A 16,216-nucleotide genomic window follows, 5' to 3' on the forward strand; every position below is an offset into this window, starting at 1 on the left:
GCTTTAGAATCTGCAATTATAAGGTCATTTCTGCAGGAATTCCTGCAGAAATTCCTGCAGAAAACATTCTTCCTGCAGGAATTTACCTTTGTCCTGCAGGAAATTTCTGCAGGAATTCCTGCAGGAAAAAGTTTTTCCTGCAGGAATTCCTGCACGAAAAATGCTTCCTGCAGGAATTCCTGCAGAAATTCCTGCAGGAAGAAAATTTTCAAAATGAATATTCATGAAAGTTTTCATCATATTTCACAACTGTACATCATACTTGTCAATCATATGTAAAGACTTTTCACCAAGTGCTTTTATATTGAAAATATAAGCCCATTTCAAAATGGGAAAAGTGGAATTCCAAAGTTATTGTGGAGCCTCTTACTAGATATCATAGAAACTACGAATTGTATTAGTCATGCCAACCCTGTACTCCCTGGGTAATTCTTGCACCCTTGTGTCAGGAAGACAGTGGCTAAAAGTGCTGCTGTGACAACTTAGTACTAGCTAGTCCCCAAGTGGCCCAAAGTAAAAGCCATTCTAACTGCTAATGGCTTCCAGGAACTTTTCATCCAAATTCTCTTCACACATTTCCTGGTAATCCAAGGAACTATGTGTACAGAATGGATGAAAAAGTGTTCCTGTCTGGAAAGATGGATATGGGAGTAAAGGTGTGCCTGTTTCCATTATTATGCTGTCATTTATCCAGGCTTTCTTTGTTGGCAAAAGGCCATTTCATCATGGAAGGTGTCAGCAAAACCAAAACTAGGTCGGGTAGGTTGGATAGATGCCTTTTGTATGAGTACTATGACAGAGCAATTGAGAAAGAAAATTCAAGCCAATTTTTCTCTAGACTTAGGGTAATACCCAAAACAATCCGCAGAGTTGAAGGGGATTATGACAAATGATGTATTTATCATTTTGTTCCAGTGATGATTTGTTAAGAGCGATAAAGAAGCTGAAAGTCCTTGTGATCCACAGCGTTGAAGAGGATTATTACCATTGATTTGTTAATGATGTATTTATCATATTTTGTTCCAGTGATGATTTGTTAAGAGCGATTAAGAAGCTGAAAGTCCTGGGCAGTGGGTTCACAGCCATCCCTGTGGGAGGGGGGCGGTACCTGGTGCAGTCAGTCCCAGGGGAGCTTAACATGGACCATACCACTGTACTGCAGCTAGCAGAGGTAATGCTCTTTCATTCTTTTACTCTTGGAGGCAGCTACAATAATTAATTCTTTACATTTTATGATATGTGGTTTCTGGGCAATAATGATGCTTAACAGTCACACACATCAATTATTATGAAGTTCTCAATCTCCTAATATTGAATCATACACATATATCAAAAGATAACGAATGTTATCTGAACCGTCTGACCACATCCAAAATCATATTCAACATGCTTGAGTAATGTAGTGTATGGCATATATTGTGGTGTAGGTAATGTGCTAAATAATTAAATGTGGATTGTCCTTCATACATACATGTATTTGAAATGTACAATAGATTTTAAAGAGATGTTTCATATTCCAAATCTGGTACCGCAATAGTGTTCAGGATATTGTTTATACCACCGTGCAATTATTGTTGTGTCATGTTTTTATAGGGAAGCGGGTTTGTGTCAGAATCTTCCATTGTCAACAAGCTCCGATGGGAGACAGAAAGGGCACAGAGAGTACTGGTAAGGACAATTAATGGAAAGGTCACACAGTCATTTCATATATTAGTTGCTATGGCCAAAGAAGGAAACCCCTAAGGCTTGCCATTTCGTAGCCATCAATCAAATCTGTTCAACCATAATTGTTGACATAATTGCCTTTGCTTGCTAGGTTATGAAAAGCTTATTTTCAGTGAAAATAGCCTTTTTGAGGCCATAGAGGTAGTGGGTTGTTAGCCACTGTGTCTAGGGCATGATGTTGGAGGACAGAGCCCATCCCTCTCCTTCCACCTTTTACCTTCCCAACCAAAGTCAGGTACCAATTTTTACACCTGGGTGGATTGAAGAAAGTTGTGTAAAGTGCTTTTCCCAAGGACACATCCTATAGCCAGGAGTGCCAGGAATTAAACGTGTGACCCCTTGACTTCACGTCTGCTAACCTAACCACTTGGCCTTTTGATGCCCATGTCCATCACAGAGGACGGAAATGGCAAAATTTTTGTCCGTCCCCAGTAGCAAAATTCCGTAAATGAACAGAAGGACGGATGCTGGCTAGAAACCTGGTCAGTATACATAAAATGTACATGTACTGTGTGTTTTACTTGTATACTGATTCTGTTTCTCCTACACCTTCTCAGGACCACATGGTGAAGGAAGGCCTGGCCTGGGTGGATGACCAGGCAACTGAAGGGAGACAGTACTGGTTCCCTGCACTATTCCCTGATCCTGCTGGATAGTATAGAATACTATAGATATATAGTATAGATAATTTAACAAAGATATCCTACTGAAGGTTAACTCTCAAGATAGGGTATTGAAGGTTAGCTCCTGTGGTCCATAGGAGCTGTAATATTGCATTTGTTCTCATTTGGATAATACTGAAAAAATATGGCAGATGCAAATTGATCATGAGTGTAACCAAGGATGTTATAGAACCTCCTTGGTGTTACAGTTACTGTACATTCTTTTATCCAGTGGTAGTGATTTATCATGAAAAGCCCCCAGATGCAACATATTTGTTTGGAATTGTGAAGTATCAATTGAATAAAATGAGTATGTTTACTTTTCGTTTTTAAGTTCATTTTTGTGAATGTTAATTGTGAATTGAATGCTACATAAGTTGATACTCAAAGCCCTTATAGATCATTATGGTAAGTACTTTGACTTTAGTATTTTGAGACTTGTATAAAGCTGGTGCCCCCAGCTATGATTCATTCACTGGCATTCTTTTTCGAATTCTACCCTACATGTGGCAAAGGAGTAGGACAATACATGTGTATGTCCAATTATATTTCCACCTGGAGTCCCTGATTACACTTCGCTGGCAATTTTTGGTTTAATTGGAGCATTTTTCCCACAATGTAACCTTTAGCGCAGGTCAGGTCTGTTTTTCATGAAAGGAGTTGTAATAAATTTCAAGGTAATCTATTCCCCATAGGCCTTGTTATAGACTCCAGATGAGAAAATGGAATATTGAATGGAATATCGCATAGTAGCCCAGGGAGACAGGCAGACATGCAATTCATTTTACTGTTACAGTAATGCACTCCCTTCACCAGAGAATATAGGTAGGTAATAGGTATACATGCTGTATTGTGTGTTTGCAATACTGGTACATATATCAACAATATGTAAAAGTTATAGAATACACCATGAAGGATAATCAGGAGGGGAAAAGAGAAGGATGCAGTTGAAGGAAATACTAAAACAAGTCATTTACACATTAATACAATAATGTTAAGCAATACCAGCTAGGATGACAGGAAAATGAATCCACAAACATTGGACTTTACTAGCACCAATTTTTCCCATGCATTAAAAAAAACGATTCAGCAAATGTATGCTAAACAGACTCATGTACCTACATGTACAACATCAACAAACATACCAAAGAACAGATATTTTTTGTAACTTCCAGCCTGGATGGATGTGTAAGCCTGTTTGAATTAGCAGGCTGTGGAGCTCCTAAGGCCACACCAAATTTATTTGTTGCTTCTCAGATTTTTTTCAGAAAAAAGGTTGGACAGACAGTTAAAAAAAAAGTAATGATAATAATTTATCAAAAGGTCGGGGTGAAGATATATGGCTTAAATAACACAAAAAAACAACAGCCTTAGGAGTTTAATGGCCCGTCTTATACGATGAATCCCTTAGTTTGATTTGTTGCTAATGTTCTGAATAAAATGCATTGTTTTTAGACTGAAATTAAGTGTATGTGGCTCTGAATGGTAATATTTACAGGTTTGTGATAGCAAAACCTGTATTCTTTTTTTCTTCCGACTTTTCTTTAATGAAAATAAATGGACAGGCGAATCCGAGAAGCAACAAATAGAATTGGTATGGCCTTATTAAAGCAAGTACAAGGCACCCATTTAAGGATTTGCAAACCTCCTATACATCCGTAGCATATATCAACTTAAAAACTGTTTAAAAATGATTAAGGATGAAGTGTTTCAACTGTACAAAGATGTTCCTGCAATGGCAAATATGCATCTATAGAGCTGATGTTGTGCTCTATTTCTGTTTGGCATCAGAGGGTTTTTGAAGGAGGGTTTTCAAATTGGTAATGATGAACAGGAAATAGAATGTATGAGTGGCATTATCTAATTATTGTCTTCGTTTGGTAGCCTTGGACAGAAACATTACGAGATAGATTATTGTTGCAGAGATTGGCTTCACATAGAGAGGAAATGGAGTGAATTACTTTCCCTCCACAGCCATTGGCTGAGGGAAATGTGATCAAATCAGCTATTCTCATAACATCATCACAACAGTTGGGACTGGGAATTGAACTTGTTGCCTGATGTCAGCTTTGTCATTATCTTTCACACCAGTTCTCAATTACCATTTTACCAGTCTGTCAACGTGTCAGTTCACACATCTGCTGCCGTATTTCAAACATGAGGGTATTAATATTACTGTGTTTTTGTTTTCTCTCAAAATGATTCAGGGAACTGGTTATCTGTGTCTTTGTGTGTAATATATCTAAATTAGCTGGCACTGATACGGAAAGAGGGGAATACAAGCTAAATCGAAGAATTAAAATAAATCTTGAAAAATGGAAATTCTAGCGTTTATCCTATGATGCACATCATCAAGGAAAAGGGAATGCCATTTTCTCATACATAACTCTACTTGCCAAATCTTACGTTTTCATATCTCGCACAGACACACCGAATAATAGCGAGCATTGGCGAAATCTTTGAGTTTCATCTTTAGATTTTTTTAAAAAATCTTGATCGTATCTAGGTCATTTGTTATCAAACATCTGTTTACGGTTGCGAAGATGTAGATTTCCATAACAGTTTTCAAAGCCCTTTGAGACTATAAATCCTACCAGGCGTGCTTGATAGAATGTAAATATCGTTGAATAAACGGGTATGTTCACTTCAATGACTAAAGAAACAGGGCTAAGCTAAGCCAAGAAACCAACCAAAGGCGACCATGGTGATTGACACAGAAAAGACCATGGACTTGCTTTGATGATAACTTGAGCAGTGCAAATACAGACCGATAAGTCGGCAGCTTCCGTGGCCATGACATTTCTTGCATTGCACAAGCTACCAACGATGGTCTTACCGTCAATAGAGTTTAACATGCCCACAGTGCTACAATAGACAATCACACTTCAAACTACAGCTAATGGCTGCTAAGTGCAAAAATCGCACATCGCAGTACAACACGTAATTGAAGGGATGCATCCTGCATTTTCAACGATGTCCTACTCTTGACTACCCTCACTTCAAGTCTATTGTGTAAAAACGCTATTTGTTTGATGTATCACTAACATTATATAACAGGAGTACATCCTTTTTTTTAAAAAGCCTAATCAATGATTAACGGTTATCATAACTAAAGACTATGCGAGTTCTCTGCCTCCCTCCTGTTTCAGTCAAAACAAATGACGGTTTCGGGAACCTTTCCTTGAGGTACGGATAATATCTCATTGAAATCTGAGGCGCTGGAGGGATCTATGCCTGCCATAGAACAAGCTGCGTTGTCGACACTGTCGGTGATATTTTACCGCGGCACTTCATAGTGAAGTATTGTGAAATCTCGCCGGATGAATATATTCCAGCCTAGCTATAGCCAGATGTTCCATTTGCAGCCGCGCAACCCGTTTGTAAGGCCACTGTAGCTCAATGGCTCGGAGGTCTGGTAGATACACGTATCTGGTATGCTTATTGATGGAGTGACCATGCTTGCTGTCACAGACATGGCATCAACCGGTCGCTGACGCTACAAAGAGGGGATTTTTATCGTCCGTGCTTTTTGTGAGTAAATGTGTGCACAACCCTTCAGCAAATACTGTTGGACATGTTCTGCGAAGCTTGAAGGTAACGCGTTGGTGGTGAGTAGGAGGAGTTAATATAACCTGCTGGTGCCCTCCGTCCGGTTGCCACAACAAACAATACGCACGATTTGTGAGCTATCAGTCACTATATAGGGCGGCATCTGACAGCACAGAGAATAACGGAGGCGGCAAACGTCATTCAGTGACGATAACGGGTCCGGACTTTTTATGTGCTACGGAGGGAGGAAAGGGAAGTATTACCATCTCCTGCAACTCAGTGCTTTTAGGTCGGCGGCCGAAGTCGTGGCCATCACATCTACGCAAGCTAACAGAAGGTAAGGCTGTTGGTCATTGGATCTTTTAGCTTTGATACGTTATATATGTTGCACATATTTTACTATGATCGATGTAGTGTTTATACTCATTATTGTCAGTAAGAGCACATTAGCAGAGTACGTGTCTGCATATGTCAATATAAGACACCGTGTAATGTTTTATACAGCTATGTTTACAGTGGGGCTGTTATCTAAAGCTTACTGATTGGATGAAATAGTCTTATGTTAGACTTTTGGTACGTCATTGTCAGTGCTTCGGCTTAATCAGATCATTAAGATAATCTAGATTAAAAGGGATTAACGGTAATGTGTACATGTGTTTTTGATTACTAATTATCATGATTGAATATCCCAGATGATGAACACTAATCCCTGCTGTCCCACCTAATGAAATGTAATGATAAAGTGTGATTACAATTTACGACTTACCAATAAGCATTTGTTGACTAGCGTTAGAGAGGAATTAGGTGTATGTTAAAGGATAAGGTATGCTTAAGTAATGTTTCCGTCTTCGTCTTCATCTTAGAGCTTTCAGTCTCAGACGACCATCTTATCAAAACAAGACACGGAAAAGAAGGGAGCTCTCCTTCGTCACTCAGCTGAAAAATTGGATTCTTCTAAGGTTCAACATCGTGGCTGCCAAGCTAACAGAAACTCCAATAACTGCACTTGGTTGGAATCAGCGCCTCGAATCAACAGGATCTAGGAGGTAATACCTAAGGACTGTTGAAATGTGTGGAGCGATTGAGCATTGATCGATATCTCGTGTAAGATGCCGGATTCTATGACCTTCAACCAGAGCTTTGACAATTTGTTTATGGATGATAACTTCACCTGGTTCAACGACACTGTGGTGTCGGATGAGAAGGAGAGCACGGTGGATTGGGTGTTCATCCGGACTCTGGTGGTGGTTCTAGCGTTGAGCGTCACTGTCCTGTTGGGAACGGTAACCCTGGTTTACAACTTTGTCTGTTTTGAGAGAGCACCTCAACAGCGTAGGCGATGAATCTGCATATACTGATAATGACTTCGCCGAGGCACGTCCGGCAACTAACTTTTGTTTTAGCATGGGCAAGCTGAGCACGAACTGCCATTGGAGAGGTCAGATCTTGCAAGAGAAAAAGAAACTTGGACATCACAAATACGCAGATCTACCTACTGATTAGATGCTTGATAAGAATGGTTTTAGATTTGCGAAGCTGGAAACCGGAAAGGCTTTCATGGTGACTGTAAAACTCCGTATTATAATGTGTGTGATGACTGTGATAAGAAATTCACAACATGGCGGACAGAAGAAAAAGAGTTCTAAAGAGGTATGCCGATAGCGTCTACAAGCAAGATCAGATAGGCAGGAAAGCTAATATCACTGGACGCTGGGTGGATAAGGTCGAACATACACCTACGCAACGTTGGACAACGTTCGAAGTAATAATGAAATCCCAGGGAATTGGAGCAGAGTATCAGAAACGGCGTGTTAAGTGGAAATAGGCCATACATCACAGTCGGAAATGGAGAGTTTGAAACCATAAACCCCTGCTTATGGGCAGCCCAGAGATTTAGAAAGAGGAGCCGCGGTGAACGAGGCATCTGTTGCCTTGGTGATGGTATCTGTTGATGTAAGCCTGGGCTATACTTGATGAGCGGGATGGTGCAGGGACTCCTGTGTTGTTGGCCGCGATGGTGATATCAAGTACTGGCGATCGTTTGAAGACATGCCAGAGTTTTATTTCTGCTGAGGCAAGAGCATGAGGCAATTCCAATGCTGCGACGGAATAACCAAGCCAAAAGTTCAACCAAACTTCTGATTGTAAAATCTGCTGTGTATTTCCAAACAGACGTGTCAGCTGGATGACAAAATAGAGAAGAATTTGGCCAAATATGGACAAATACGTTGCCATGCGACCTCAGTCAGTCGATCATGCAGTTCACACCTAGGCCAATCAACTCCTTCTAGGCTTTTATTCCTAACTTGGCCTATTACTATTCGGCAAGGCCGGAGTCTGGTACATAGAGACTAGGTGTATGTATAAAGAAATAGCTATATACAACTACGCCATGACGAGAATGACCCATCATGACTTGCAAATGAAAACTATTGCATATTTCGTAGTACGTCGATGTAGGTTAGACATCCAGGTAATAAGATACGTCAAAAAGTAGTTACTGAAGCAACTGGATACCGTACGGACTCCAATAACATATCCAGTTGCTTTACTTTTGGGCGTATCATATTTCGTAATGTTTTACATATACACGAAACATCTACCAAGAAACTTATTGAAACTGAACAGAAGGAAAACCTAGTCGGGGAAAGACTAACAGTAAGAACGAACCACAAATCGTACATTTATTGAAGACAGAACTTCGTAATTGCGTCACCTCTATAATCTGTATCTAACAAAAGGAAGAACGATGATGATTTTGGTGATGATGATAATATGATTATAATGACGATGGTGAAAACTGTATTGTCGCTTGTATCACGATCAGAACAGTTAAGTGGTGACTTTGTGAACAGGATGTTTGAAATTGCCAAGGATCTTAGGATCTTCCTTACTACGACTATATTGTCAAATTTTGTTCGGTCATTTTCTTAATGCATGTTGCTGACTAGGCTGGAATGGTTCAGAGATGTAGATGCGCTCTCTAGCGCTTTGTTAGTGCATAACAGAGCCAGTACGGAAGTTAAATTAAGATCGATTTATGCTGTTCTGATAGTGACTTCGCCACTGTCATACAGTGAATATTTTACGGGTAAGGCATACAAGCGTACGTATCTCAAACGTGAATAAGAAAATGATAAAAGACAAGACATTTCAAGGATTTTATGTTCATATCAAGTACTACATGTATATAAAGCTGTAAAAACTTTTGGTCCAGACCGAGATATAGATGCTTTATTGATTAACGTTTAGAATACACGGAAGAGGGGACAGATATAATGTCTTCATGCATATGATCCAGCTGGCCAGTGATCCAAAAGATTGAAAAAAGTCATATGCATTGATGTACTAGTAATTAACACACCTAGATATATACTTTGATACGAAATAGGCTTGAATACTTAACAGTGCGCTGTTTCCACTGTGTACGTATTTTGTTAAATGATTTGACCGTTTGAAAGGAATGACCCGCGAATAAAACATCGTTCTAGTCATTTACGCCGTTTTTTTTACTGATATACTGCTGTTTTCAGTACAACTAATATAAGTGGTGAGTATAGTCTACTAGTGTAGTGATGTACACATTTACAAGTTAGGCGTCATTTACATCAAGAAGAAACAATCGTTGATGAAGCTACATTTATGCGGGGGTCGTGGAACTCCATGGTCATTTAATCATCCCACTTGTTACCTACGTGAAAACGTACGTGGGTATCGTAATCAGTTGGAGAGTATCCAACTTAATTTTAGTTTAACTTATAAAAATACAGTCATGGCTACACACACCTCACTAGTGTCATTTAGAAGGTAACCACACGATATGTCCCTCCCCATTTTGGTACTATTTCGTCATGATCACCATCTCGGGGAAGGAAAAAAGTCGTTTCTTTTGAATCAGATGAAATTGATTAGTGTGTTGATGTCACCTATAAGATTTAATTGCTGTGGCCTAAACATGTCAGATAGCACACACGATTGAAAACTCCCGCCATTGACGTCACCACATTCCCAGCGTTCCGCGAACACAACAAACCAAGATGGCGGCGGCACAGCTGATAAGTCGGGGAAAGCGCCGAACCGCCGCCTATCTCAAGGCTTTCCTCTCCTCAGACTCGGAAACATCGCGTCTTCAGGGACATCAAGACTTGCACAACCTTCTAGAGCACTTCTTGAGCCCGGAGAGGTCAATCGATGACCCGGAGAACCTCGAATGGCTGCAATGGTTGGTGGCGGGTGGGGATACTCCAGAGGACTTCGCCAAAATTGGTAGGGAAGAGATCGGGTTTCTATACTGGTATCCTCCGTTTGGGGCCAGTAGTTCGGCAGGAATAACAACAATAATAATCCCTGGGGACCCCCAAATCTTAAAGATGACCTTGGATATTTAAGACAGGATAAGATGCATGGAATAAGTAGACGGTTATTTGTGAGTTTAGAAAATGTAGCTGATGTTTACGTCTCCAGGCACGGAAGATGAGAGATGCGCACGTTTGAAATGTCGCGAGGAAATTACATCGATAAAATCTGCTTTGTGTATACATTGGTAATCTCTTATACGTTTAATCTGGTAAAAGAAATCAATTATACACTGTTAATTGGCCTTAAATTGAGGTCTCACTAAGGTAACACTACATGATCAAGTAACATTTGTCTTTCAAACTGGGACCATGCCGGCCATTGATTGGCTGTTAATGTCTCTAACGTGTTGAAGATGATGCAACATGTCATCCCCTGACAACCCTTCATGTCATTTACAATCTTTGTTATACTTCAACCGAATGATGTTTACTCTACTCTACTCTACTTCTGTCTGCCTATCTATGTTTGTCTGTCAATCTATGTATAGTATGTATCTGTGTTTTGTTTATTATCAAAGCAGTAGGGATAAACGGGTGACGTCTGCCTTCAGATTACCCTGTTATCAATAGTTTTACCAAGGAGGTTATATCACCTCCTTGGTTTTACTAAGATCTATGATAAGTATTATTACATTACGTTGAAAAAACATGATGCATTTACCACTAAACACTGAACAATACTGGTTTTATCAATTTATTACTTCTGTGAAAAAAATGGAGGTAAATTTTTTAAGTGTTGGGTGGCATTTGTCAGCTTGTGTTTGTGTGCATGTACATCATGTATGTGGATCCGGAGCAATAACAAGAATCTTTTGATAGACTGTGTTGACACTTGGAAGTTAAGGTCAAGGTTGATGTGAGGTCCCCTGGTGGCAGAACTTGCTTCTGTTCAAAGTTCTGCATCATAACTTCCAGTTTTTGTATCTTTTGTCCTGGACATGTGCTCTAAATTCATAATCTTAACTATTGCATGAAGAGGTGATCCTCATTATTTCCTTCTATTTTAGGTCTAGATTTTAGCCTTCTTTGGAAGCTTTTACAAGCTTGTAAACCCCATATACACATGTTGATTGTGAAGTTTCTGAAGTAAAATTGTTGTAAGCTCTTAACCTTCCATTAAACATTGAAGCCTATCATTTCAATCCTGACAGGGGATAATGTGTTCAGGGAATTTGAACTTTGTGATGCTTTCATAAAAATGAATTTACTATAATAACATACTATTAAATGTTTGACTCAGACACCAGAAAATATGATGTGCAACATTCTGTCACATCATGACTGCAAAACTCAACTTCATGTAGTAAAATATGATGGTAATCATTTCTCTAACCATACCTCACACTAAGCGGCCAAGTCTGTTGGCAAGTATCTTAACAATTCTATATTGATGTTTCCCCTTCTTTAGTAAGAAGACACGACAATGCCACCACATGTGGGCTGGTATGGACAGCCAACTTTGTGGCATACAGATGTCGGACCTGCGGGATCTCACCGTGCATGTCGCTGTGTGCGGACTGTTTCCAAGCAGGGAACCACACCGGACACGACTTCAACATGTTCCGTAGTCAGGCGGGGGGTGCGTGCGACTGTGGGGACACCAGCGTCATGAAGACTTCTGGGTAATGCTTACATCTTTGTCAGGGTTCTAGCTAGTGCATTTTAGCGTAGTGGGCCACTACGCTAAAATTTGTGACCACTACGCTAAAATAAGGGCCACTACGCTCATTTTTAACTAGTGTAGTGGTGCTTTGCTGTCATTTGCTTGTTCAACAATGTCTAATCAATATATAAACAATGAAAAATGATGATATGCCATTAAAAACTGACTGTGATGTTAACAGAGTACCAACTTTTAACTCTACATTATCAAAATCTCACCGTGGAGGGGCCGACACCCCCCTTCCACACCCCCTTCGCTACCATGCCATTCCCACTACGCTAAAATGAAATCCTGGCTAGAACCCTGTTTGTTATTGCATTAGCCAGAAGGTTTGTCTGTCTGTCTATCTGTCTGTCTGTCTGTGTGTCAACAGCATAACTCAAGAAGCCTTGAATGGACCCTGATGATATTTGGTAGATGGGTAGGGGTCAAGAAAATGAAGATCAAGTTTGATAATGGGCCCCCTAGCGGCTTCCTAAGGTACTGCAGCAAAACTTCCATTTTTGATAACTCATGTTTTTCTTATGACATAATGTTGTTTAAAAAGAATATATTACAGACAGTAATATGTATACAAAGGAAAGCAGAAGGTATAAAAAATGTAATGATGATCTACAGGATATTCCAGAACAGTTTGCAAACAAGTTTTCCTAATTAACGAGATCATTGTGTAGTGTTCCCCATATGTTCATATTTTGCCAGTAAAAAGACTAGTTGTTGTCAACATGTTCTCAACCTGAAAGGTCGCTAAATCTAGGTGATTATCTCTCCACAGCTTAACATCAACTCTCATAATTCTGCTGGGTGCCATAATACCGCCACATTTAAAATCAATGAGATGTACTCATACCAATGCAGCATCAGTAATCCTTAGTTAGATATATACACTTCAGATATTCCATGTGTTCAACGTCAAGACAATGTTCAAAAGGCCTACATAATCAATTTAACCACCACATAGAAAACGCTGTTATGTAGTACATAACAGCGTTTTCTATGTGGTGGTTTTATGGCACCTGCTGGAATTATGAGCATTAAAAGCTTTCATGGTTTATAATGGTTCTCAATTTTCCTGGTCATGATCCCACAATTATCCTATCATTTCAAGGTTAACAAGTTTACAATGACCCATGGATTATGCACCCTGACACGTCCAGCTATAACAAGTTGCCATATTTAGAAAATACCGATGTCTGCTGCCCCTTCAGTTCGACACATTGTTGACCTATATATTCCATATGTCACCAATAGTAAGAGGTCATCTTCACAATATATATAGCCCCAGACGGAAAAATTCTGTATTGTCTGCTGCAGCATTGCCACAGTTTTGAACTTGAATGATGAGGAATTAAGGATAGCTAGTTCAGTTCACTCATTAGTAGATTTTCAGTGCGCTTTATTTCATTGATATCATCCTTAACCATCCCCCTGCAGTCTAACCCTGTAACTCAAACAAATTTGCTACCAAAGGACTATTTCAGTAGGGAAAAAGTAATTTATGGATGGCATACAAAATGTCACATTACTACATGTATGAAACTACATCGTACATGTTCAAAAATGGTTTTTAGATTCATGGGTATGTACTGTTTAAATGGAGTCTGTTTTCTTATTAATTCAGTCACCATTCGATTCAATTATGTCTTTCTGTAGTATTGTTTACATTGCATGTTGACATTAGCATCAATTTATAGGCACCAAAAAAGATCTCACAGAAGAATTTTATCTAATATTTTTGCTCCTTATTTATCATAATAATATTTATACTGCATGATATTTTGAACTTGATATCGTCTAGATTTCTTAATTGCTTTATATCTGTCAGATAAAACCTGCTTGGTCAGATGTACATGTATCATTGGGATTCACTTCACTTTCCGCTGACAGATATGAATTATTCAGAAGCTTTTGCAGGAAAAGATGTCATTAGTAACGGGATCACACGTGAGATTGATAGATTCTTCGAGTGGATTGGTGGAACGGCATCTCTAATGCCTTTCTGAGTGATCACAAACATGTTCTCCTGCTAAGCATATCTATTTATCTTTAAGTTGATAGAGACTTACATACCAGAGCTGGTAATTCATTTTAGGTGCATTGGTGGCTAGGGGTGGGTACTGGTACAGTTTCTTGTTGATCCGGTCCGGAAAAACTGCACCTGAAAAAATTCTGTGGATCGGATGTCGAAAATGAACAGATTATACTGACACTATGGCTGCAGGCGTTTTGAGGCTTATTGGTCCAAGAAAATAGCAAGAGCACAGTAGAGCTGAGAGGAGAGTTGATCATGATAGTCATTTTTATCAAGTTTCTACGGTCAAACTTGGTCTAACTTAACAGAGGCAGTTAGTGTTGTTTACATGAAGATGTGGCTACTCCACCAAACAGATTCCTTTTCAGTGAAATGGACCATTGTTTTGAGTATTACCCATTCACAAACAAGTACTTTGAACTTAAAGAAAGCGTATCAATTAGAAATAAGATTCTTGAGACATATGAAAAGATTGAGTGTAAAACAAAGATATCAGGCCATGTTGCAAAAAAAATACATGTATGCCAACACAGAGATGTAGAGATATTACCCAGCATTGCAAAACATCAAGTATTGCAGATACAGTCAAACCTGTCTATAGCGGCCACTCAAGGGACCGGACAAATTTGGCCACTATAGACAGGTGGCCTCTGTATAGAGGTGGCAACTTGTAGATAAGATACCCAAGGGACCGACAAAAAGTGGCCACTATGGACAGGTGGCCCCTCTGTAGAGGTGGCCCCTAATACAGGTTTGACTGTAGTATCACGAAAAGTACGTTTAACCTAACAAATGATGTGTAGTTGTACCCCCAGGTAGGTCTGCCGTGGGATTCAATTGCTAATATCATCATCATACTAGTAATTAAGGAAACCATCCCGTGATATTACTTTTCACAGTTATTGCTGCTGCGTTAACTGCCTATGTAGGTATTACTAGGTAATTACTTTGTCAGCATGTGGTAGAATGATAATTATGTCTGCAAGTTCTGACTTGATAGATTTTACCACAAACATCATGATGTGAGTCAATCTTCATGATCTCTATGGAGGCCACATTACCCTACATAGAGCCATGTTGATGTGGTGATATGGATGACATCTATGCACACATCAATTTTTTCAACCATACTGTAAATCGTAAAAAGCAACTGCATAATGAGCAAAGATATGGCATAGAATGCCATAAATGCCATAGCATGGCAAGGTCAATTCAAGGTCATAGAAAAAGATGGGAAAGACCAAAATGACGGTTCTATACACCTTACTCTAGACCTGTTTACAGTCATTTGTTCAACCTTCCTGACCACTTAGATTTCATGATAAAGGCAAAATTTTTTAGGCCAAACTTATTTCTAATTTGCATGCTTGCATCAGTTTTGGGGTTCCCAGATAGCTAGAGGATGTCATCCATATAGTCAAATCAACATGGCCTAGTAGACACTAGGTCAGTGTCATGCTGGGGTGTTAATAAGCTTGCCCTTGAACTTCTGGGGGCATCCAGTCATCCACCTTCCATGGTACAGAGTTTTTAAGAATTTAAAGTTAAAATGGTGCCTAAGGTATCCTGATGAGCAACAGTAGAACACTATGATCACAAATGACTTAGTGGTATCCCTGGTCAATCAGAATTTCATGCTTGTCAGAGGATCTGCTCCCCAGTGTAAGGGCATCTAATGCGTACAATTTCTTGTGAAGAAAAGTGTGTCCAAATGACACCTGGACGCATGCCTGGCTATAAAGGCCTGGTTTTAATTGTTTTGCCTTTGAATTTCCCAGGTTCTGCCACAGACACGGCCCCGGCAGGAACATGAACGTTCCGCCCTGTCCGCACGACGTCCTGGCAGTGGCGGAGGCGATCATCCCGAGAATCCTGCTGCGAGTTGTCCAACACTTCCGGGACCACTGTAGACCCGGTATAGGCGAGTTACCCTCTCTATGCTTGGGGCTTCTTACAGCATGGCTCTGCAGTAGCATGGTTATCATCATGCCATGTATCTATCAAACCTCACTGTTAAATTATTCATACAATAAAAATTGTACATGATGTTGTAAAAGGAATTATGGTCAACTTATGTAAAAAAATGCTTTCCTCTGCCAAATTTCTATTTTACAAGCTACAGAGGCATGTTTTATTTGAAATTAAAATCAAGCAGTGTTGTACACATATTTTAACGGAACCTTTACATTAGAAAATTACATGATGGTTACGCTTCCTGCAAACCTTA

General features: G+C 39.6%; 3 protein-coding genes across 3 annotated transcripts in view; 2 read left to right on the top strand and 1 right to left on the bottom strand.

Moving 5' to 3' along the window:
* LOC118424571 (vacuolar-sorting protein SNF8-like) overlaps positions 1–2,704 on the top strand; it is an 18,961-nt gene extending 16,257 nt beyond the window's left edge. Inside the window, exons 6-8 of the mRNA XM_035833197.1 lie at positions 1,027–1,171; positions 1,594–1,668; positions 2,283–2,704. Coding sequence (XP_035689090.1) covers positions 1,027–1,171; positions 1,594–1,668; positions 2,283–2,381 — 319 coding nt within the window. The 3' untranslated portion in view covers positions 2,382–2,704. The remainder of the gene's footprint in view (positions 1–1,026; positions 1,172–1,593; positions 1,669–2,282) is intronic.
* LOC118424537 (trichohyalin-like) overlaps positions 1–16,216 on the bottom strand; it is a 565,429-nt gene that overhangs the window by 421,158 nt on the left and 128,055 nt on the right. The gene's annotated exons all lie outside the window — the stretch shown is intronic.
* The window catches only part of LOC118424364 (E3 ubiquitin-protein ligase UBR3-like), a 41,709-nt gene continuing 35,435 nt past the window's right edge, over positions 9,943–16,216 (top strand). The window contains exons 1-3 of the mRNA XM_035832913.1: positions 9,943–10,202; positions 11,703–11,916; positions 15,768–15,910. Coding sequence (XP_035688806.1) covers positions 9,974–10,202; positions 11,703–11,916; positions 15,768–15,910 — 586 coding nt within the window. The 5' untranslated portion in view covers positions 9,943–9,973. The remainder of the gene's footprint in view (positions 10,203–11,702; positions 11,917–15,767; positions 15,911–16,216) is intronic.

The sequence above is a fragment of the Branchiostoma floridae genome, chromosome 10 (genome assembly GCF_000003815.2).
Source record: "Branchiostoma floridae strain S238N-H82 chromosome 10, Bfl_VNyyK, whole genome shotgun sequence".
NCBI lineage: Eukaryota > Metazoa > Chordata > Leptocardii > Amphioxiformes > Branchiostomatidae > Branchiostoma > Branchiostoma floridae.